This window comes from Teleopsis dalmanni, chromosome 2 (genome assembly GCF_002237135.1).
Source record: "Teleopsis dalmanni isolate 2A chromosome 2, ASM223713v2, whole genome shotgun sequence".
NCBI classification, from domain to species: domain Eukaryota; kingdom Metazoa; phylum Arthropoda; class Insecta; order Diptera; family Diopsidae; genus Teleopsis; species Teleopsis dalmanni.
In genome coordinates, this window is record NC_051847.1 from 20238658 (window position 1) to 20262137 (window position 23480).

Consider the following 23480-nt stretch of genomic DNA (forward strand, 5'->3'; position numbering starts at 1 on the left):
CTTTTTAAAATATAAACAGATTTTGAATTAATAAAATATTTATTAAATAATTAAAGAACTTTTATTACTTATTTAAATAACTAAATATTTTGCATAGTTAATTAAGGCTTCAAACTATGTTCAGGCTGAAATATTTAGCTTGTTTAAACTGTTTTAAGGAAAAGTCGTATTCAGATAGACAAAATGTAGATGTAAATTCTGTCATTGAATCCGCTCTGTTGATCTTGTAACCAATATGTGTACTTAAATAAATTATAAACACACCATAGCTAATCTTTAAACTCATTTTGTAAGTCTGAACACTGACTTCTTTCAGTACAAAGCGTTAAACGAGTTTAATGAGACAATGTGAACATAACCTTAGGTCTTATTTGCCTAAATACGATATTTAAGGAACATGTCTACAACTCTATTATTTGTACACAAATATCTCCACAAAAATGCATATTATTATTATTGCTTTAAAAGTAAATTATATACTTATTTTAGCAATGACATATTAATTCAATGAGATGAGTATATTATAGTTCATTTCATTAAGAAAAGCTACTAAGCAAAAAAAAAATATTAACTAAAAATATAGTCAAAACTGATTTTGCAATTTATTATTATTTTTGTCTACTGAAATTTACTATATTAAATAGAATTTCTTTATTATCTGTAGAACACTTTTGAAAACTTAATTTAAGTTATAAGTTATTTGATGAATAACTTTATTAATTAAATTTTCTTATCATGTTTGTTTTAGTTAGATAAATTATTTGCAGTGCTTTTAATTATACTAGTGTTATAGCTAAAAAAATATAGTAAACTTTTAATAGATAAAAATGAAACTGATATTTTATTTCCGTTAGTAGAAACATATGCCATCTTTACAATATTTAGTTAAATTATAATAAATATAGTTTCTTCGAAAGTTTTAATATTATTATCTTATGTTTGAAAACATTTTTTTAAATATTTTCATTAGCTAGCAAAACTAAATTAGTTAAGTTTTGACTGCCGTTTAGATAATTATTTATTTGTAATAGAGATATTAAATAAAAATATTTTTTCTAATAATCATAGTTAATTTATATCATTTGAAAAGAAAAGTTAAAATTTCTCTATGACTCTTAAGTGGAAAACTTAATTTTCAAAAGATTACATTACAAATAAATTAACAAATTTTAGCAATATTTACTTAAAAATTATTATACATCATTATTTATACATTATGGTTGTGATTAACATAAATATCATATGAAACCTCATAAAAAGGTTCAACTCAATAAAACTGAAATCTGATAAGATCGTTTTAATGAATACCTCTACACGCATTTTCTGTCTTCTTTCATTAGGAAATCTTAATCTAAAAGTGTTTTTAATTGCATTTCTTTAATGTATGTAAAAGGTTTTTTAAATATTTGGGCTACTAATAAAATATATTCAATAATTCGAATACTTAAACACCAGTTTAAAATACTGGTATGAAGGGGTATCATCGAAAAGGTTGCGTGTATGGTAATGAGTTATGTTTTCTTTCGAAATAAGGTAATGTGTTTTAGTAAAATCACATTTGGAGAAGCGATAATGCTAAGCATTTAATTTTCTGTCAAACCAAATTTAGTATTCACGATATAGATAGATTTTAATACTATTAATTTTATTTAGTTTTCCATTGGGTTTTTGAATTTAAGTGGAAAATAGTTCGTAACGAATTTATTATGCTTGTAATTAATAATGTAGTTTGTACACAAATATATAATAATATATTTAAGTTATTAAGTTCGATATATAATTTGCTTTAAAGGTAACATATATCATTTTAGATATTAGGCACTTACATTTATTCATTGTTTAATATTTAGATAATGTATTCTATTTCTGCGTGTTGTTTCCCAATCCAGAAAAAGGAAACATTATAACAGGAAACATAAAAGGAAACATTATATTATAAATTGCCTATAAATAGTTCAACGAGATTCTTAAAAATTAATAATTAATTTTAAAATTATAAATCCAAGAATTACATGCATTTTCCGGGTATTATTTTTTTAATGCTTTCACTTTCATTTTGTCATTTCTTATCTCACATTTTAAAATTCTCCTTACTTTTATTCAAGCCTTATATGTTTTTCATTTATTCATTCTATCATTCCTGGAATTATAGAGCAATGCAATATGTAGTATTCACTATTTGGGTTACTATTCATCAATTCTTTATATTATTTGATACATTTTTATAATAAGGAAAGTACTGTATCTTAACTTTTATAATGAGGAAAGTACTGTATCTTAACTTTTCCGAACCTTATATACATTATCATTTAATAAATAAAAGTATATATAAGTACGTTTATTACAAAAAGTATACATTTGTATATATATAGTATCTATTAATAGTAAAAGCTGTTACAGAATCTGCGACATACTTCTATTTTTTTTTTTTATATATATAATCTTATGAAGCAGGTATATAAACGTTTTTGGTACCATTCGTAGAACGAGCATTAAAATAGCCCTATTATAATAATTTTAAACATGTTCTATTATAAATAAAAGAAAAGAGTTTAAATTGGTTCAAATTTTTTAATATATATATAAATAAAATAATAAAAGAATAAATATTAGTGGTATTATTTACATAAGTCAGATCTTATTGTAATTTTATGTGTATATAAAATAAAAACTGGAAGTTAAGTTCTATTAGTAAGTAATTTACTATATCGTCTAACTCTTATTTCTAAATTTTATTTGTATTTAAATAACAAAAATCAATTTAATTTATATATAAACAATTACTTTTGACTAGTCCTAATAAGATTTATCGTACAAATTTTTTGTACGTCTTTGTGTTTGTGACGTATGTGACGTATTTAACAGTAAGATACTTTCTGTTAACAGTAAGATACTTTCTATTAGAATTAAGCTTATAATTTTTTTTTCTTTTTAAGTCTTTTATTTTTAATTCTTTATTGTAAATATATTTCAAAACAGATTTCATATGTAAAATTTATTTTAAATATTTAATTTAAATGTTCACATTCCAGCATTATTTAATGAAGCTATATTTTAAATAAAAAAGCTCAGCATATTGCATTATGAATGCAAAAAAAAAAAAACAAACAGTTTAAAACCAATTTCAGCCATTCAGTTTATACCAGGTACTTAAATGATACAAATCGATTGTTATTTTTTGTCGAAATGACTAGTATTTCACGTAAAAACCAATACTGCATTGTTTACACAAATGCCAAAAAACAGTCATAGAGTGTGTTTTTTTTTATATCAGATCGTTTGATATTTGAGTACATTATTTTAAAATGCAATCAAAGCAACCAACCCAGGTATCGAAATACCAGGAATGGTTTCCCAAGAATCAAAGCCACGTTAATAGTGCAACATAAACTGAACTGAGTTTTTATGCACTATCAACACAAATAAATCTCCTTAAGTGCAACATTTCGTGCAACAATTTCTCTCTTTTTGCTTTTTAATAGTCAATAATCAAATTTAATTTAACTTCATTCTATTTTGCATAAACAAAAAAACAAAAAAACTACAACAACAATAGCAACAACAAAAATAACAATAACAATAATAGCAACATCAACAATAAGTGTTGTTGCGCTTTTGCTATTGCTATTGTTGCTCTATTGTTGCTGTAGTGTTGCTGTAGTGTTGCCAGCAAATTGTGAATCAATCAATGAAACATTGATGCGCGTGATGCTGAGGTGAGATTGAAAAATGTTGAAATAAGGCGATTAAGCTGCCTGCACACAGTGGAGGCGGCAGCATAATGAACGCTGAAGGAAGTTTTTGCTAAATTATAGGAAATCATGCAACACAATGGTATCGCCACATTATTTTGGTTAACTTTAATGACTTACCAGTGCGTCAGTGGGTGTATTTAAATGGAATGAGCATAAAGATTAATTTTTTAAATGGGATTATCGGAAAATGATGCATTGTTTGTGCACTTACATTAAATTCAAAATATTAAGAGGTTAAAATTAGTTAAGCAGATTCGAATGTTGATGTGGTTACTTTATCGTCTATTGAACTGAATGAAGTCCATAAATTTAATGTTAATTTTCCATTTTGTTAATTTATTTAATTTTCAAACGTTCAATTTTAGAAAAACTTGTTTTTGTAAAATTAAACTTTAAGTATCTTCATTTTTCTTCTTTGCCACAGAATAGTGTTTTCAGGTGTCATTACTCATTTTGTGAAGAATTCAAGTAAGACAAGACATATCTCATATATTTTCACTGTTCAAATGCGATGGTCTTCGAACTTCAGCACATTTCAACGCACTTAACGACTTGGGCACAATTAGCATTAATTAACATAACTTTGTACCGAGACGCATTTAACATGAGTGTCAACTAATTTGATGCTTCGGAATTGAGTAAATCCATGGGTTCATTTCATGCTTCTCATTTCAATGGAGAAATGTTAAACGTGTTCACATTTTGTATAGTTTATTTGTGCTTCATTATATTATTTCTTTTGATTAAATAAAAAATTCGAGTTCTTTTTGTGATTTAATGGCGTCTGCAACATTCATTAAAATTTTATGCATAATTGCCTTGATTGATAAGTCTCATGTTCATTTCACTTCGAAAATGATTTTGCTGATTATGAACCCGACATGCTTTTGCCAGATATGAGTATTGTAGCTTAAGCATTAATACTTTAAGTATTGAAAATATGTACAATATAATTTTAATTAAAGATTATATGCGGATTTTCGAGTTAATAACTTAAGTTTCATTAAATTTTATAGCACATTTTCAATTATCATTTAAAACATAATTTAATTCGTTCGGAAATTAACTATACAGGATTAATTATTTGCACATTAAGCTTTTATAAATTAGCAACGATTTTTCTTCTTAATTAATTTAAGCTATACTCAAAAGCTATGTATATGAATAATAAATTTATTTATAGATTTTGATAGCCACTGACTTTATGATTTATTTGTTGTAAACTTTCTAGATATGTAGTATATTTTACTAAATATTAAGAAAATTTTACTAAATTTACTTAGAAACACTATAAAATGTTTCTAAAGAGATTTTCTATAGAAAGTTTTCAAGGTTATAGGTACTTTTATTCGTCAATTAATATTCGATTGTTGTTGTTGTTAATTATTGTCATACAAAATATTTTATTTTATTCATTTTTTCACTGTATGATAGAAGTACATTATAATTGAGTTCAATTCTCGTCGAGAAGAGATTCACTGAAGAATATCAAGTAAAGTACAATTGCTAAAACAGTGTTTAGAAAAATCAAACATATTTTTGTAACAACAATGATGTTGTTTTCTGTTCCATGGTAATTTGACTTTACATTTGTAAGCACAAAACCAATTAAAATGAATGGACTATAATAGTAAACCATGCGATACAAACAAATTATTGAACACTGAATAACACTGGGTGAATAAAGATTTTTGTCGGAATAGAATTCACTCTTCGGATATTGGTGTCTCACCCGCAACATCTAAGCTGACCATTAAAGAGAAATACCTAGCGATAGCTTAAAAATCATTGGGTGAATAAAGATTTTTGTTGGAATATAAGACTTAGTCAATATTACACTAGAAACATATCAACCAGCTGTTGCAACTTAAGCGAAACCTACTTAGCACTACGTTATTGGTGTTGACAGGTCGATGTACATATATTAGAGAGATATGTAATGCGATTTGGTTATCCCCGGAATTTTTTTTCTCATGGCTGTGGTTTTACGGAAGAGGAGGAAACTCATCTCTTTCTTTTTATCTTTTCAGTAAGTGCTTATCTTTCGCCATGTTAAGATTTAATATATTTGTTATGAATTATTAACAGTTAACCATTTTTAGAAATTAACTGTAGTCTACGTAAGAGCCGTATTATATTCGGTAGTTTGCGCTTGTGCAAAACTGAATTGTCAGCTAGTCGCCTTGGGTGAGATGTTCATATCGGAGACTTTGAATGTATGTCAGCGAAAATTACGTTTTATAGTTTCAGTAAAAGTGTTTGAAACACCCGTTTGCTGGAATTGTTCAAGTTGGAAAAACTGGATAACTCAATAAACGGCAAAAGAAAAATCAATATGACCAGGCTATTGAAATGAAAAGGAGTCATAACAGAAAAAGTCATCATTTGTATCTGATAAGAAGAATAATCTGTTAATCATAGTGATCATTCGGATCACTATATTGTGAACTAATCGCTGCGAAGGATAATGTATGCATGTGTACGGTTTGTGCTAATTATATAGTATATCCCTTCTAACCATGAAGATTGTGCCTTACAGTGGATGCTTACTATAGATACATGCATCGCTTATTTTGACTACCAAGTGTATGGCTATTTTGTGTTAAGTTTTGTTTTAAAATTCAAAAATAATAGTATTTTTTAAAAACTGAATTTGATCTATTGAGATATCGTTTGTTACATTTGTAAATGAATGTGCGTACAAGTTCGCCGTGTGTGGCTCCATTTGTTGAATATAAAAATTTGTTCACTGCTGTTTTACGTGCTGTTGCTCATGTTTTAGGTGCTTTTACCGATTGTTACCCTATTAATTTCTTTTAAGTACAATTTTATGTATTTAAAACTTATTTACTTTATGCCTTAGCAACATTTTTTACAACTTTATGTTTGGTTAAAAACATAAATATAGCTTTAACAAACAATCAAACAAACAAACAAACTAGCCAACAAACAAACTGACAAGTAGACAAATAGACAAATAGACCAACAGATAAACAGACTTCAACTTAAATTAATCACGTGCTGGTTAAACGCGGGTTTTTGGTTTGTAAACAATTTGTTTACTTCAAATTAATTGAATGTTTTATGTTTGTACAGATCTGCGCATAAAATGTGTCACATTAAAAAGTCATAAATGGAACGATTTTTGTATTTAACATCATAAAACAGATTTAGATTCAACATAGTTATTTAGATTTCCAAATTTGAAATCATTTTAATAGTTTAAAAGATTTTTAAATTAATTTAGGGGAAAGTTGTAAAATGTTTTACTATAGGTTTATAGTTGCACTTGTGGATCATAAAAGTGAATTTAGAGCTAATAAAAATAGTTGATGTACATTATTTCAGCTGTTATAAAATAATATACGAGTATTGATATTTACAAAATGAAATAGTTAAATAAATTTAAAATACAAATTGTTTTGAATTTTTTATATGGAACTAAATGAAATTTTTGTCTCTCTGTTAATGTAAAAATTTTGCTACATAAATCACAATATGAGATACACTTTTGAATGAAGAATTATCACCAGCATAAAAGCTTGTGTAATTGTGTTTTAAAAATATACACAGAAGAAAATATATGTATTACTAAAAGACTTTTGCTAAATCAGAGGTGACTTCTTCAGAGAATAGTCATAGTCATAACTTATGACAATAGTCATAAACTGACACGTGAAATCTGCTACAGACCCGAATCTACATCTAAATTAACTTACGCAGAATTAATAATATTTTAATGAAATTTGATATAACTTTGCAAGCAGATTGTTATAAATTTAAAAATGTTCCATTGCATATATGCAAAAATTTTTATATAAATTCAAGAAATATTCTACTATAGCAGAAATAAAAACACCACAATTTTTGTTACTCTTTTTTGAACAAAAAAAAAAAAAATCTGAAGATTAATCTAGAGTTAAAAATAAATCAGATGATTTAAAAGTTACAGATAATAATTCCCAAACGAATGCCTGGTTTATGTGTTATTTCTGGAAGGCATACTATATATATCTCTGTACTATTATTAGTTAAAAAATCAATGGAATACCATTGGCAATTATTGTCTATTGTCTATACTCGAAAAAAATCACCTAAGCTAAACATAACTGTTGCAGTGGTGATGTATCTGCATAGATGGAGCAAATTGTGTTACACCTTATGTACCAGTGCTTTTTGTTAATAAATAGCAGAATAAAAATATTCCGATATCATTTTCTTATTCTCTGGTTAAAAATTAAAGTTTATGAACATAAGTTTGTCATAAATTTAATTCACTCGAAGACTTATACTTTTTCAGCGTTGTCTGTGCTCTGACAACTTCGGTCTTTATAATGTTTTTAGTAGTCTTATTGGTCTAGCATATAAAGAACATTAACTCGTGACATCACAATGGGTCGTTAATACTGTTAAACTTGGTTTGGGTGCATAAAGCTCCCCCTTTAACGTACACAAATACAATTACATGAAATTGAAGTTATTGATATAAAAACCATTACAGACCTCTTTTATTTAAAAGTGCCCGCTAGAGAAACTGGATCCGTTTCTTAATAATCACAACCTGTGCAACTTTAGTAATATGAACACATTGGGCGAGATTACTAAGGCGCCTCTTATCTACTTTAAAAGTCTGTATAGAAATCGCTTCAGTTGCCAGTCTGCAGCAACATCGCTGGTTGTATATACATACCTGATCACTTAGAAAGAGATTAGAGCCTTATATTTTATTAAGTTCATGTAAGTCTTCGGCTGTTATGTCACTAATCCAAATTTTAAAATTAAACAAAATAAAACAAACAAAACTACGTTATTGGTGCTATTCCCAGAGTTATTTTTTCCCAGTTTTTTAGTCTTGAGGTTATATTTTATGGTAATATACTTGACTTTATATAGTACTGCGTAATGAAATTTTATATATATATATTCTTCTAATCTTATTTTTGCAGTTTAAGTTTGTTACTTAGTTTGGTAATTCAATAGAGTCGGAATGTTGTGGTATGCAGCTAATAAATCAAAAATTCTTTTATCCCATTTCCAGATTTTTTAGCTAGAAATAAAAGCTTAATAGTTGTTTCAGATCATATAGACATTTATTTTTTATGTGTGAGCACTTACGAATTATCTGATAACAGTAAGTAGCCTTCTGAAATTGTATCGCTACTTTCCAATTTTAATCACTTCGAGGATTGCCCTTTGTCCTGAGCCCCTTTTAAAATATTTTTATTTCAAATATTGCTTGTCTAATGAAATACTATTAGAATATCTTCTTATTAACAAATAAATCTGTATATTATAAAGTATTGCTTCCTGACATTTAGTTTTCATTTTCAAAAAAAACAGTTGAATTTATTAGTTTTTTGCATTTATGTCAGAACAACCAAGTGGATGTATTCATTCAAATATTATTACTCCATAAAAAATTATTTAAAGTCTATTTCATGAAAATCAACACAAGTCAGTCAAAGTTTCTTAAAAAAATTTTTATTTTGCTATTTCCTATTACTTCTTACGAGTTTTTGTATAATTATTCAATTTATTATTCTTTTTCATAAGTCAATAAATTAAATTTATTTAATACATTTTCGTGTCTTTCGCACAAAATTATTCACTTGATCCTTTATTTGCCATAAATTTCAACGGTGGAGTTGATACCTCGGCTAGTTTGACTTTTTAGGTTGACAGTTGCGAAACGATAACCTGGACCACCTGACCACAAAGAACCGGTAGCACCAGAGCTATTTGTGAAACGATCCAACACATAAACAGCAGTAATAGTCCTAGTGTTGGTTTGACCCTAAGAAGTTAAATAAAGTTGTTTACATCATGTAAAAATAAGGTTATGTTTAAAAAATTCACTTACGGATTTTGGGAAATCTACTGTAACGGCTTGATAGCTGTTTACGAGTGGTGTGCGGACTACATTTTCGCGTAAGAGTAGAATGTCGGTGCTGTTTCGTGTGCCCCAAGTACTGTTGATACTCTGGGTGAATGCTGCCAATGTGATCACGAAAAGTACGCTCAAAAGAAATTTCATTTTGTTAGTTCGATTTGGTTAACTGCTACCTTTAAATTTCCACAAAATACTGTGATATACTGAAGTGTTTCAAAACGTTATATATAGGTGTAGTGCAAATATACAATCAATATCATATCAAAGCAGTGTATTGCAATCAGGCACTTAATTAAAATTCTTAATAAAATTTTATATTACTTTATAAAAAATCTCTTATTTTTTTCTATTTTTAGTTTGATTTAATATTTCGTTATGAATTGTCTTATCTTTGTTATCACACCAATTGTTTTGATTAATATTTTGTAAGCTCCCGAAACTGTAAACCACCTGTTTTGGCACTTTTAAAAGTGCGCCGGCGGCTAACAGCTCCAAATAATCTTATATGTGCATTATACTTCTGATAAGATAAATAATTATTTATTCATTTTGTTTTTTGCAAATTTCAGTTTTAAATGATTATGTGATAGCAATAAAATTCATGATAAGTAGACTTCCTCTTTGAAATAAACACTTCCTAAGACACTTGAGATTTTCCAGAACAAGAAATATATACATACGATTTAATATTCCTAAATGAGTCATTAGAAATTTGCACGGTTTTGTGTAATTAAATAAAATATAAGAAGTACCATATATGTTTATCTATAAAATTTATAAAAATGTTGATTATACTTTTTTTTTTATATATCCATATACATATATATTCTTACAGTATATTTTATATAAGTGTTATATGAAAAGTTCACTGTCTGATAAAATTACAAAACTTAATGTAATAAAACTACTTAAGTAGATATTGTAGATAATGTCATTAAACCTTAAACTAAATTTGAAAATAGTTAACTAATTATTTAATTTTGAGTCTTATATATACACAGTAGATAAATGCGTACATACATATAAGAAATACTGCTATCTATGCGAAGTACAGCACGCCACTGTGTATTTGATTATTTGTTTTAATTAATAACTTAATACACTAATACATTTTTTTATTAATTTTGTTTAATCAGTGGCGGTGATTTTTTTCTTATCAACACAAATGGGAAATGCAATCTTTTTTTTTTTTTGGTTTATATATGAGTGATATATTTTGGTTTTTTTTCAATTATCAGAGGTAAAATAATATCATTCATGGTTTTTATTTTCAAATGGAAGTTGAGGTTTATAGTCAAATCAATCTATCAATTTATTTGATTAACTGATATTTACATGTGTACGTATGTTTTTGTTAATAACTAATATTAAATGTATTAACATATGGTTTGGAGTCAAGTCATAGTTCTGGAAGCTTAGTCGCGTTTAAAAGCGAAATTGAGACAAATTTCGCAGATTTGATATAATATAGAATGACTCCCTGAGACATGTTGTGAGGTTTTTCATAAGAAATTATAAATTTGCTGATAACATATAGCAAACAATATGTAATTGAGAATCATGAATTAAGATTTCATTAAAATAAACAGAATTTAGAGAATTGATTTCTTTTTTATAAATACACTGATGAAAATTTTTAAGTTATTATATTTTTGCCTTAAAAATTTATATTTACAGAATTGGTATTGTTAATAAAATACAAAAATATATGAGAAAAAATATGATACTGATAATTAGTAATTTAGGAATATTTTATATTTATATATTTATATTTATAGTAAATCTTACTAAATAATGGATTACGGAGAAAGTTATTTGCTGTTTTTATTGAATTTTTACACATCGATTCAAATTTTAAGAATTATAATAAAATAATAAAAATATAATAATAAAAGTAGTAACTACTATTAACTCAATGTTAATAACGTAAATATATGTATAATATATTCTTATATATCATGTAACAGTTTTTATGGCAACTGCTTTTAAATCTGAAGTGATCTGAATGTAATTCAGTAGCATATATGTTTTTTATGTTACACATTTATTACATTGATTGATAGTATATAACAACATATTAAATATTTTTGTAAATAATCAACAAAAAATAATTCTGTTTGTTCACTACATATGGTACTTTAAGTATAGGGTCGTAGAATTTGGAGAGAAATGGTTATTTTATACTCTCAAAAACCATATTAAGTCTTCTGTTAGTTAATATCCAAACAATTATTTAGATGTATGAAATAATGTTTTATTAGTAACTTAACTATTTACATATATTATATAAATACAAAAAAGCTAGTGTCATTAAGTACTAATGGCATTCGAGTGCATCATCACAGTAAAAAAATGCGTTATAAGAAATGTGACCCATAAAAATTATAAGTATGTTTCGTATTGTAACCCCCTGACAGTACACCAAGAGTATCAGTCTGTATTGTGCATAAGTAGAAGAAGATTCTTTCATTGACAGCATCAGAGTTTTAGATAGTATACGCCTTCACATTCTACATAAGGAAGGCAATAAGTTATCAGTGCATACTCGCCCTAAAAAGTTGTACATCTAAATACAGGCTTACGTTAAATCTTTATTTTTATATAAAAAAAAAAAAATTAAACAAAAAAATTAAAAATTAATATTATAACTGCTTTGTAAAATAACAACAGCAATATGAAAACACAACGTTCTTTCACGACCTTTCATAAACAGTTTAAAAATTAATTTTTCTGGAGATATACTATTTTTTCTGTTTTGGAATGCACTTGAGGAAATAAAAATAAAAAGAAGTGAAACAAAAATATCATTTATGTTGATGATAATATGTAGATTAAAAGTAATGAATTTAATGACAACCCGGTTATGTTAAGTCCCATATAACTAGGAGTTCCTTTGAATAAAGTGGGAGAATATTACAACCATAGTTGATATTTTTTGATAGAAACTGACTGTATGGATGATATTCAACTTTTCGCATATAAATTTAAATATTTCTTATTGAGGACTAATTTCGGAGTGTTATGATCCTAACACTCATCTTTCTCTCAGTTTACAAATTGCATTTACAATTGTGACAAATTGTTGTGAGCTGTAAGGAAGGGCATTCTTCGCCAACGACTTCGTATTTAATAAATATTAATTCCACTAATTATTATTTATTTATAATTGAATTATTATTTGACAATTTCATAATTTTTTCATGTTCCATTGTATTTATAAGCTTATAAAGTTTTAAGTTTTAAAATTTAGTTAATCAAGTTTCTTTTAATTTTTTCTGTGTAATTTTAAGTGAGTACATTAAATGTGAGCAAAAATTGTTTCAAATCAGCGCAAATACCAGAGTAAAGAATTTGCTACAAAAATTACAGAATTTGCTACATTTAGCAAATAACTTTAGTTTTAATCTCGCACTTGATAAAAACAGACTTGAATTAAAACGCGTTCTATATATATTTATTTTCAATTTAAGTGAATCGCGTCACTTAAGTCAGATTTTATTCATCTTAATAATTAATAATTCAAAAAAAAAAAAAAAAAATAATTATAATAAAATTAATTAAATAATCTTGTATTGTTGTATATTAAAATTTTGACACTAAATTGATAACGCTGCCGGGAGAGCGAAGACTCAAGAACCAAGAACCGACAACCGAGAATCGAATATATATATATATATATATAAATTAACATACGCGAGTATACAAACGTATAAGTTTAAATAAATATAAACAATATATTGTCATATTCTAAAAATAGTTTATAATTATTTGAAACTTAGACAAAATGAACAATTTCAGTGTAATTTGCTTCTCGATTGTGGTTTGCATAGCCGCAACTGCGTATGCCGTATCCAGCACATGGGGCAACACAACGAACTCGGCGCAATTGTTGCATGTGGAAAATGTGTTTAATGCTTCATCGCCGGGAAAATACGTAAATCGTGAAATTAAATTTCCGAAAAATGTAAGATATTCGAAATAATGTATTGAGAACTAAAATTGCTTGCACATAATTTGAATAAATAATTACCGAGTTGAAAATATGAGGTGTGATTGGCAAATAGCTCAAATATGTTAAGGGCCTCTGGTATTCCCAATATTTATAGTGCATTATTTCATTCTAATGTTGGCTAGTATGTCTATCTTGGACTATAGATACATAATCACACATTATATTTCCAATATATTTGAATTTCAATGCAAAAGCGAAATTGAAATTTAATAATATTGTATCACATACTGTGTAGTTTGTTTTTGTTTTTTTTTTTGAAACGCATTTCAACTTTAATCTGTAAATTAAATGTATTTTTTATTGCTGTTGTTTTACATTTTGTAAAAGAATTATAATATATTTTTAAGTTTTTAATGCGTGCTCTCTAATGCAAATCAAAGTTGATTGTTAAGCGTAGTTCTACCGGAAATGTTTTGCAAATCATAAATTCACTCAACTGATAAGGCTTTTAGAAATAATTTTGCATATGCGAATATGTTTTTGCAAAAATCATAAAAGTTTCTTTTTTACAAAAACAAAAAAATTATTATTATAACTTTTTTTTTTTTTTCAAAATTATAAGTCTCTTAAATATATAACATAAAGTTGTTTTTGATGCTTGGTTTTCGGTTTGAAACAAGGTCATCATACATCATGGAACCACGGAAACATAAGGGCAATTGTGTGTAAATATTTATACACATGCCTGCATATACTCGTACATATATCAAAACTTATTCTGTTAGATTAATTTAATGAAATTTTTTAATAATGAATTCGAAAAATTTGCAAAAAATATACAATAAACACATATTGTATAAAATTAATATGTTATTTAAGTGAATAAGTGTTTTTAATACTGCGTCAATTTTTTAAAAGTTGGTTTGTTGTAATCTTCCTAGCAATAGTTACATTCGATTGATATATTTTAAAAATATTTATTTATGATTTTTTTTAAATTAATTTTTTTTTTTGACTGTTTATTTATAATGTGTAAGGCTTCTGTCAACAATTAAAATTATTTAAAAAATTTAAATATGAAATTATAATTTTTTATTGAATGTTTCTGGACTTATACTGTCAACATTTCAGTTTTTTTACTTTATCCTTTCGACGGGTGATTTTTATAATTTGTATTAAAAACTGAAAAATATGCATATATCTTTTATATTTATATAATTCAATTTATAACAAATTATTCATTCAGCTGACGTTTCTCAAATATACATTAGTACCACATTAAAATAAATTTTTAAATTTATATAATAATGCAGTTTATATCAGGGGTGTAACCAACATTGTGCCAAGGGGTATGAGGATATATACATGAAAATATTTTCTATCGAAGTTTTTTCACATTTCACTTAAATAATTATAATAACAGTTAAAAGATTATTTAAAAGGAGGTGGATATACTAGAGAATATTTATTGTACTAGTTTTTGTACAGTTCTTTAAATTTTTTACAAAAATAGGTAGAAAATTGTACCAAAAAGTGGGTACTAAGTATTTTTAAAGTCTACTGCATGGATTTTAAAATCAATTCAATAACAATTCAAGAAATTTCTACAGGAATTGTATAGTAAATAATATATATATTAGTGCTATTTTCAAGAGTATATATAAATACACTATTTAGTCAAAAACTAAAACCTGGTAAGTAGGTAGGTAAAGTGGAAGAAATATTAAGTCCTCCTCAATTAGGTAAGGAAGCCGTTCCGATTCCACATTCTTCGTAATTATGGATAGATAGTTGGGTATATTAGTACCAGATACATTTGAAGGTAAAACAAAAGGAAGACTTAATCTTTCACAGCAAGTCTAAAAAACCGTTTTGATTCCAAATACTTCGTTAGTATGCGTTGAAGGTTAGGCATATGAGAACGAGCCGAATACATTGATAAATGCAAGTCGCTGGTTAATTCTAGAATTGGAAACATCGTTGAGAGAACAACGTTCAAGCCTACATTTAGATAAGCTTAAACATGAATCAAATAGGTGTTCTGGTGTATCTTTCACAAGCGCTGGTAAACATGATTTACAAGAGTTTTGACAAGGCACACCCAATCTGGATCCATTAAGTGCAAAAATTTAGTTTTGTACAAAAATGTGTATTACATTGTGACCGAAAAGTTTTCGGGAAATTTTAAATAAAACGCAAAATTCTTAACCTTCATCAATATTTATTTTATCTCCTTCAAAATATGCTCATTAGAAGCGATACACAAATGCCAACGTTTTCTTCCAATCATCAAAACATTTTTTATAGGCGCTTTCCGGTATGGCTTTGAGTTCCCTCTGCGAATTCTGTTTTACGTCTTCTATGGATTCAAAACGCGTTCCTCTGAGTGGTAATTTGAGGTTGGGAAACAGGAAAAAGTCACACGGTGCAAGATCAGGTGAATACGGTGGCTGTTCGATGGTATTTATTGAATGTTTGGCCTTAAAATCGTTGATAATGTTGAACAAATTGAGGTGAATCGGAACAAGCCGGGCGTTGACACGTCGCATACACAAATTGTCCACCAAAATCAAACGAGCCATCTCACGACCGATGCCTAGCTCTCGTGCTATCTCTCTAACACTCACATGAGGATTTTTGAACACGATTTCCTTTGCCTTTTCAATGTTTTCGTCGGTGGTAGAGGTCGAAGGTCGTCCAGAACGCGGCATGTCTTCGACGGTCGTACGACAGTCCTGAAAGGCTTTGTACCACTCATAAACTTGAGTTTTCGATAAAACTGATTCCCCATAAGCCTTTTGTAGCATTCGCAACGATTCTGCACACGAAATTTCGTTCGAAAAACAAAATTTGATGCAAACTCTTTGTTCAATATTTTTTTCCATTGTTTTTTTCGCAACGCACTACTGAGGTGAACTGGTTTCAACAGCTGCCGTAAACGAACTGTCTGACAGATCGCGCTCATTTTTGGCATAGTAATTAAGGACAGTGCTGCCAAACTACATAAACTTAAAATATCGAAAAATATACAGCGCGCGAATTTTAAATGAGAATTTCCGAAAACCTTTCGGTCACAATGTATATTAGACACTCCAATAGGTGGAGTTTGTAAGCAATGTCACTTTAGATCTGACTTGTAAAGAAAAATAAGTCAACTTCTATTTGCTTGTTATAAAGAGTGATTATCTGTGAGTTTTCGTCTGTAAGTAATAGAAGTAAGAATTGAGATGGAAGGTTCCAACAAAGAAGTATCAAGTCTCGCTAGTGTGCTTATTCTCTAGTGTTATCTGGGAACTACTATTTAATAAGTTAATAAGCCGCCTACATTTGAAGGTGATATGTGAACTGTTCAAAAAGCTTTGATGGCTGCCTGACTGTTTGCCAGTATATAGGATAACTAAAGCTAGTTTTTATATTATTTCTTTCTCCATAGATATTGATAAACTTGTGCATTGTTTAATTTTATCAAAATTTTTAATTAGTATTAGTAATAAATTGTAAACACAAAAAATTAAACAGAATTGCATAGCGTTTATTATCGCTAAATTCTGTTGCTTAAGAGGCTTAAGATCTTTTCCCTTGATCCACTCTTCCGTATATATAATATATTTAATTAAGCAGTTAAATTAAGTTTATTAAGTTCATTTGGCCCTTTCCGTCTGTCCGTCTGTCTGTTATGCCCAAAGCTGTTCTCTCACTTGTTAAAGATATTTAAATAAAATCTGTTACAAAATCTAGCTATATTTTTTTCATTTCGGTTCAGATTTAAATTTATCTGCTATGTAAACTGCGAGATAAGACACAAAACATGTTTTTGTTAGAATGACTCTTTTACTTTTTAATGTTCATATTTTAAATTTGGAACTTCAGCATAATTTATAAAATGCATTCCCATAGGTTGAATTACCCCAAAATTAAGCCATTCGATTTCCTAGCTATATTATATAAATGAATTATTGAATAAGACTGATCGCTGTTTTCAGAGAAGATATTCAAACAAAACATGAAACAAAATGTATACATATGTATATGTAAGAATATGTACAAAATATTAGTTATATCGGTTCAGACTTCTATATAGCTGCTATATACACTACCGATTCCAACACATGTTTTTAGTGTGATAAACTATTTATTTTTGGTGTATATTTTATATATGGAACTTATGTAAGTATAATTTGAGAATGCAATCAATGTATTAAAAATGATCAGTTTAGATTTAGATATCGGTAATCCGCAAATAAACCGAAGATTTTAGAACATTTTTTTCTTAGACTAAGAAAGACTTGTTGTCATTGTACATATGTTATATGGGGCACAATAAACCCGACGGTCGTAGTGTCACATTTCATAGCAATAATAAATAAATAAATATATGTTATGAGACATCAATGTAGGTTCGAAATTCAGTATAAGAATTATCCAAGCTCCGGCAAAGCGAAAACTAACATCTTTACTTCTCTTTTTTAAATGTTGGCCTTATCATTATCTTCCATGGTAGAGTAAGAGGGATTCTTTATATTATCTCAGGACGCCATCCTAATTGATAAGTTCACAATATAGATACTTGTGTTGTAGTCTTTTTAATATTTTATAAAATTAAATTAATAGAATTCAAAAAGAATTGTAGAGAATTTAATACACTTGTGAAATGAAAATATTTGTATCAATATCATGGTGTTTTTATTAACTTATTATCTTTTTTATGGTAATTATTTATTCTTTTATGGTGCATACACATAATGTTTTATATATTTTTATCAATTTCAATAAATTACAAAATTTTTATGTATTTATTTAGGGAGTTGGGAATGGTCGAATTATAACGCATATAAGTGCATTCGATCAAGTGACGAATGGCACTGGTGGACATGCAACAATTTACTCTGGAGGACCAGGATTTAATTTTGTGACCATTAAACTACAATCACAATATAATTACGGATTAATTTTTCGCGTCGAAATTTATGGCAAATAAATTGCAAAACCTTTTGCAATGTTTATAACAATCAATAGAATAAAAAGTTACTTAATATATTTAATAAGTTTAATTTAAATTATGCACATTTTTGTTTAACAAATAGAAAATGTATGTAATATTGCTAAAAATGTATTTAATGAAAAGAAATTAAATATTAAAAATGATGAAATTCTTATGGTAATTTTAAAAGAATTTGTTGAAGAATTCCTTGTGGTATTTTAACAAAATTTGACATTAATTCCTGCATTACACATAGTACGTGGAGCAGCCACAGTACCTTCACCTTCTAAAAAAAAAGAAAAATTCAATAAAAAAATGTTAAAAACATCATAAATGTACGCATATAAATAATAAAAATTTAGTAGAATGAAAATATTTTTCAAGAAATTTGGTTTCTAATCAAATACTCTGGAAATATTTTAAGAAGACTTGTGTAGTACATCAGCAGCATTAGTAGTAGCAGCAGCAGCAGCAGTGATGCAAATTCCTTGCTACTGCTGCCATATTTGTTGGGGTAACCCGCAGCTTTCATGGATGCAGCATCCCCGTTGCTGTAAGCGAAGAAGAAATTCTTCTCAGCGAGCTGTTAAAATATAAATGTGCCAATTCCGAGTTCACTGCTGCATTATCCCAGTGTGTTGTGCTACTTTTGCACTGACTTGGCTTGGCAGACGGTTCGCCGATATGAGTTGATTTTAAGTATTTTGCATTACCCCTGGTATGGAGCATGTAGGAATCTTACAGCATCAATAACATATGAAAAACACAATTGGAGTAGCTTAATTAAAATTTCCTTGAAAACATGCACTCAATGAAAATATTATTTGAAATTCTTGAATTGAAATGATTTCAGTTTAATTGCCTCGGAACAAATATGTGAATATATTTTTATGGAATTCTTGATTTGTCTACTTTCTGCGTACCATATTATGTCAGAGTTATGTCGCTGGCAGTACTTCATTAGTTTATTTAATTTAAATAATTTGAAGCTCTATTAATTTTGCTAGGGATTCATTGTAAGTAAAATTAATTAAAATAAATGTATAGACCGTATTATTTTCAGTTCATATCTTCCAAGTGAGAAGTTAAAGCAAATTCAAGCTGAATTACTTACTTTGCGTTTGATGCCATTTATTAAACATTAAAATAAACAATAAACAATAGAATATTTTGATTTAAAATTTAGAATTTAAATTTAAGAAAAATAATAATATTAACACAATATAATATTTATACAGCAATTAATTTTAGTGATGAAATTCATCAAAATAAAATATTGTCAATATCAGAAGCGTAGAATTTCTTGGTGATGCTCTAGTTTTCAAGATAAATTAAGTCAGATTTAAAATTTTAACATTAACAACATTTATATAAATATCTTCCATGCAAGAACCTATTAACTTAATTAAGTACTATTTATTCTACTTTTCATATATGCTCAATTTTTTTTGGTTATGTTAGCTGGCACATTAACCCAATTTATATATATATTATTAAGTTTTTATTTGTTATTACTTTATTTTGGTCTGAGTTTGTTTTCTAATTTACAATTTCTCGGTAAATATTATGTATGAAAAACACTTCGTAATTCAATTATATTAAATTTTATTAATTACAAATATTTCAGACTATCTCGTAAATTATCATTTGAGTATACTGAAATAAAATAAAATGAATTTCCAATAATAAAGTTCTAAAATACAATTCACATAGACAGATAATTAAACATCAAATTTTTAAATTTAAAAACATTACAATATAACTATTTAAACTATTAACTATAATTATTATATTATTATAATAAAAAATAGATCTACAATTTGAACTATTTGAATATGTTAAATAGTTTTGGAGATATTGAGATTTTTTTTAGTACATGCTTATTCGGGAAGTGCTCTTATAAAAACTTTGTACCTTAGGATATTTTAAAAATAACTCCCACCTTTCTCTCTTTCCTATTTATTTGTTTCTTAGATCAAGGAATTATTAATCGCACATATGTTGAATAATATTCTATATTATATTATTATTATTAAAGACTAGAACGCTCTGCGACCTGAACAGATCAATTGTACATAATCTTGATCTTTAGCCTTGCATATGTAGGGATTTTTATAAGTTTTTATAATTTATATGGAGGTATAACAATGTCACCTAAGTGGTGAAGCATTTGTTTGTGAAGAACTGAGCATTCAAATAGAATGTGCTCTGCTCTTTTGAAATTATTTAAAAAAAAATTCGGTGTCAAAGAACTCTCAGCTTATTTAAGTTATTCAAAGTTTAAAGTGACCTGCAAAGTAATCTAATAAAATCCTCAAGAATACAATGCTTAGTGAAAGCATATTGCTTGATACATATATTCCCGTCGCTAAGATAAGAAATCATTTTGTCGGACATTGGCCTATATTGTTAGTGAAGAGGTGTACAATTTTTTTTCTATTATTTTCTGCTAACTTCATTTAAGAAATTCTTTGTAGGTCATTTAGGACTATAATCACCTCTTTTTTGGCTAAGTGATCAACCATTTCATTGCTTTCATGCACTTCATGAACTGCAAACCATTTTAACATTACAGTATTGAAGGGCCTTAAGGTATTAAGAAAGTATAGATTATTGTATACCATTTTCTACATAAACGTAATAGTCTAAAGCGGATAAACAAGTAAACGGTACTTATACTTACTATCTAATCAATAACCATATTACCTCTGAGTGAGCATTACCTTAACGAAATAAAATAAAAACAAAAAAAATAAAATTAATCTATAATAAAAATTATGTTTGCTATCACCTTCCATCTTTTATCTTGAATTCTAAATCTTATATGTAGTACGAGAAATTATATGCTCGTATATTCGAAAAATTCAATATGTCACTTATTTGTAAATTTACATTATGTTTATTGATATATTTTGTTTAATTACAATTTTGTACAGAAAACATGTATCACTTAAGTACTTCTTTAGTTTTGACTACTTATTTGAATCATTTACCGTCTTCCAAAGAACTCAACAGTGTAATTTAAACCTTCGCTGCGTTCAGATTTCAGATGAATTGTTGCGTTACGAAAGCCTGGGCCACCGCGTATTAAAGTAGCGTAACCGCCATGTTTACGGGCATTATCAATTGCTCTAACTCCGCTGATTATGTATTGATTCACAAAACCCTAAATATATTAATTTTAATTGTTACAACTTTATTTCATTAAGAAACTTTGTATGATTACTAACTTTTGGTGGATAAGTTACATCCTCGGAAATTACTCTTAACCAACTTGAACTTCTCACAACAAAATCCCGATGTAATAGCAAGTCATATGGTCCTATGTATCCCCAAGTAGTGTTCCTAGCGTAACCGCTATTGAAAGATATTGTTGCAAGTGCAAACGAAATGAAAAGTGCAACAGCGAGAAATTTCATTTTTATTTCGACTGAGATCCGAACGATACAAGTGAACTTTTTAAATTAAATTTTATAATTATAGTCACAATCTTTTTATTACAACAATCGTACGAATTGTGAAATATGAAATTTTTATCAAGTCTACCATGTAGAGTACACCCTTTGTTTACTTCAAGTGAACTTGGATATTAACAATTAATAAAAAAAATTACTTATACATGGTTCAGGTGACTCACATAAGCATGTTTTTAAGTATCTAATATTGTATAATTTATCTTATCATTTTCGCATGTATTTACTATAATTAAGTGGTTTGATAAAACTTGGCAGCTGTTGGGAGAAGATATATTATGCAGCAGACGTAACTACATACTTGTAAGTTATTATTCGGTAACGGAAAGATTTTAAAACACCCTGTCTATACTTCATATATAGCAGCCTATAATTATGTGGTTTAAATTTCTTGAAAATAATTTCACATTAATTAAGTGGAATTCTGTATTATTCATTCGAAAGCGAACCAAAGTTGCTATTTTTAATATTTTTTCATAATATGATACTCATTTACATTTACTTATTTTACATAAATTTTATATTATAGAATGTGGTCCGTCTGCCACGCGACGGAGCGCCACTGGGTTCTACAAAATTTATCAATCATAGTTATTTCGTAGAGTACTAGGATGACAGAAATTTTTGTATGTCGGTAAGGGTAAACCACAAATTGTTAACAAATAAGTTACAGTTTTATTGATGTTATTATTATTTAATATAATTTACTTATCAATTGAGCTATAAGTCATATTGAGTTTATTACTTTCATAAAAACAAATTTCGAATTGTCTCTAATGCAGTTTAGGTACACTTTACATGAAGTTAAAAATAATTATTTTACGATTCTTTATTAGATTCGAATCATTCATATGTTATCGATTGATCCAATTTTTGTAGTAATGTTTACTAAACAATATAGGGTTTAATTATAAAATCACTAAATGTGTTATATTTTTAATAAAATAATTTACGTGATTTTAGATATTTGAATTTATATACCTATGAGATCTGTATAAGAAAAACTAAGAGTTACACGTATATGAATTTTAATCTAAATTATCAGATTATACATAAAGGCAAATATAGTATATAGCGGTTATTTTAAATAACATCATAGATTAAACCGATATGGTGGCAATATAATATATAATGAGATATATATATATAAAAGTCCATACCAAATGGGAAATTTGTTTTTTGAACTCCTTATATCTACTTATGGAGAGGGTTTATGACACACACTGCGAAACCTAAGTTTATACATCGAAGATTATCTTAAGTGGTTTACTCAAGGTAGTCGCTATTCAGAAGCAGTATTCAAAATGTAAAGAGAAGTGCTCACATCAAATTAATTGCTACATACTATGTTATATATGAACTAGGTCTCAGTCGACAGTCGAGGAAACCGTCAGGTTAAAAAGCTAGTTCACCCCTATAGTTATAATAA

The 23480-nt window shown here is 27.4% G+C and overlaps 4 protein-coding genes across 4 annotated transcripts in view; 2 read left to right on the top strand and 2 right to left on the bottom strand.

Moving 5' to 3' along the window:
• LOC119674067 (protein Wnt-5-like) overlaps positions 1–23480 on the top strand; it is a 106834-nt gene that overhangs the window by 28719 nt on the left and 54635 nt on the right. The gene's annotated exons all lie outside the window — the stretch shown is intronic.
• On the bottom strand, positions 9264–9854 carry LOC119681694 (probable salivary secreted peptide). The gene is made up of 2 exons (XM_038094952.1): positions 9616–9854; positions 9264–9549 (listed from the first exon to the last, which is right to left on the bottom strand). The coding sequence occupies exons 1-2, from the start codon at positions 9787–9789 to the stop codon at positions 9373–9375; spliced, it is 351 nt and encodes a 116-aa protein (XP_037950880.1). The 5' UTR covers positions 9790–9854; the 3' UTR covers positions 9264–9372.
• LOC119681692 (probable salivary secreted peptide) lies at positions 13075–18658 on the top strand. The gene is made up of 2 exons (XM_038094951.1): positions 13075–13609; positions 18399–18658. Exons 1-2 carry the CDS (start codon positions 13430–13432, stop codon positions 18573–18575), a joined length of 357 nt encoding a protein of 118 aa, XP_037950879.1. The 5' UTR covers positions 13075–13429; the 3' UTR covers positions 18576–18658.
• LOC119681689 (probable salivary secreted peptide) lies at positions 21454–22067 on the bottom strand. Its single transcript, XM_038094948.1, has 2 exons — positions 21809–22067; positions 21454–21744 (listed from the first exon to the last, which is right to left on the bottom strand). The coding sequence occupies exons 1-2, from the start codon at positions 21995–21997 to the stop codon at positions 21568–21570; spliced, it is 366 nt and encodes a 121-aa protein (XP_037950876.1). The 5' UTR covers positions 21998–22067; the 3' UTR covers positions 21454–21567.

What these genes read in the sequence shown, in the direction of transcription:
- LOC119681694 (XM_038094952.1), bottom strand. Translation starts at nt 9,789, where the DNA reads ATGAAATTTCTTTTGAGCGTACTTTTCGTGATCACATTGGCAGCATTC. An exon ending in CAGTAGATTTCCCAAAATCC is followed by an intron (nt 9,550 to 9,615) that starts GTAAGTGAATTT and finishes TTAACTTCTTAG; the next exon opens with GGTCAAACCAACACTAGGAC.
- LOC119681689 (XM_038094948.1), bottom strand. Translation starts at nt 21,997, where the DNA reads ATGAAATTTCTCGCTGTTGCACTTTTCATTTCGTTTGCACTTGCAACA. An exon ending in ATGTAACTTATCCACCAAAA is followed by an intron (nt 21,745 to 21,808) that starts GTTAGTAATCAT and finishes TAATATATTTAG; the next exon opens with GGTTTTGTGAATCAATACAT.
- LOC119681692 (XM_038094951.1), top strand. Translation starts at nt 13,430, where the DNA reads ATGAACAATTTCAGTGTAATTTGCTTCTCGATTGTGGTTTGCATAGCC. An exon ending in AAATTAAATTTCCGAAAAAT is followed by an intron (nt 13,610 to 18,398) that starts GTAAGATATTCG and finishes GTATTTATTTAG; the next exon opens with GGAGTTGGGAATGGTCGAAT.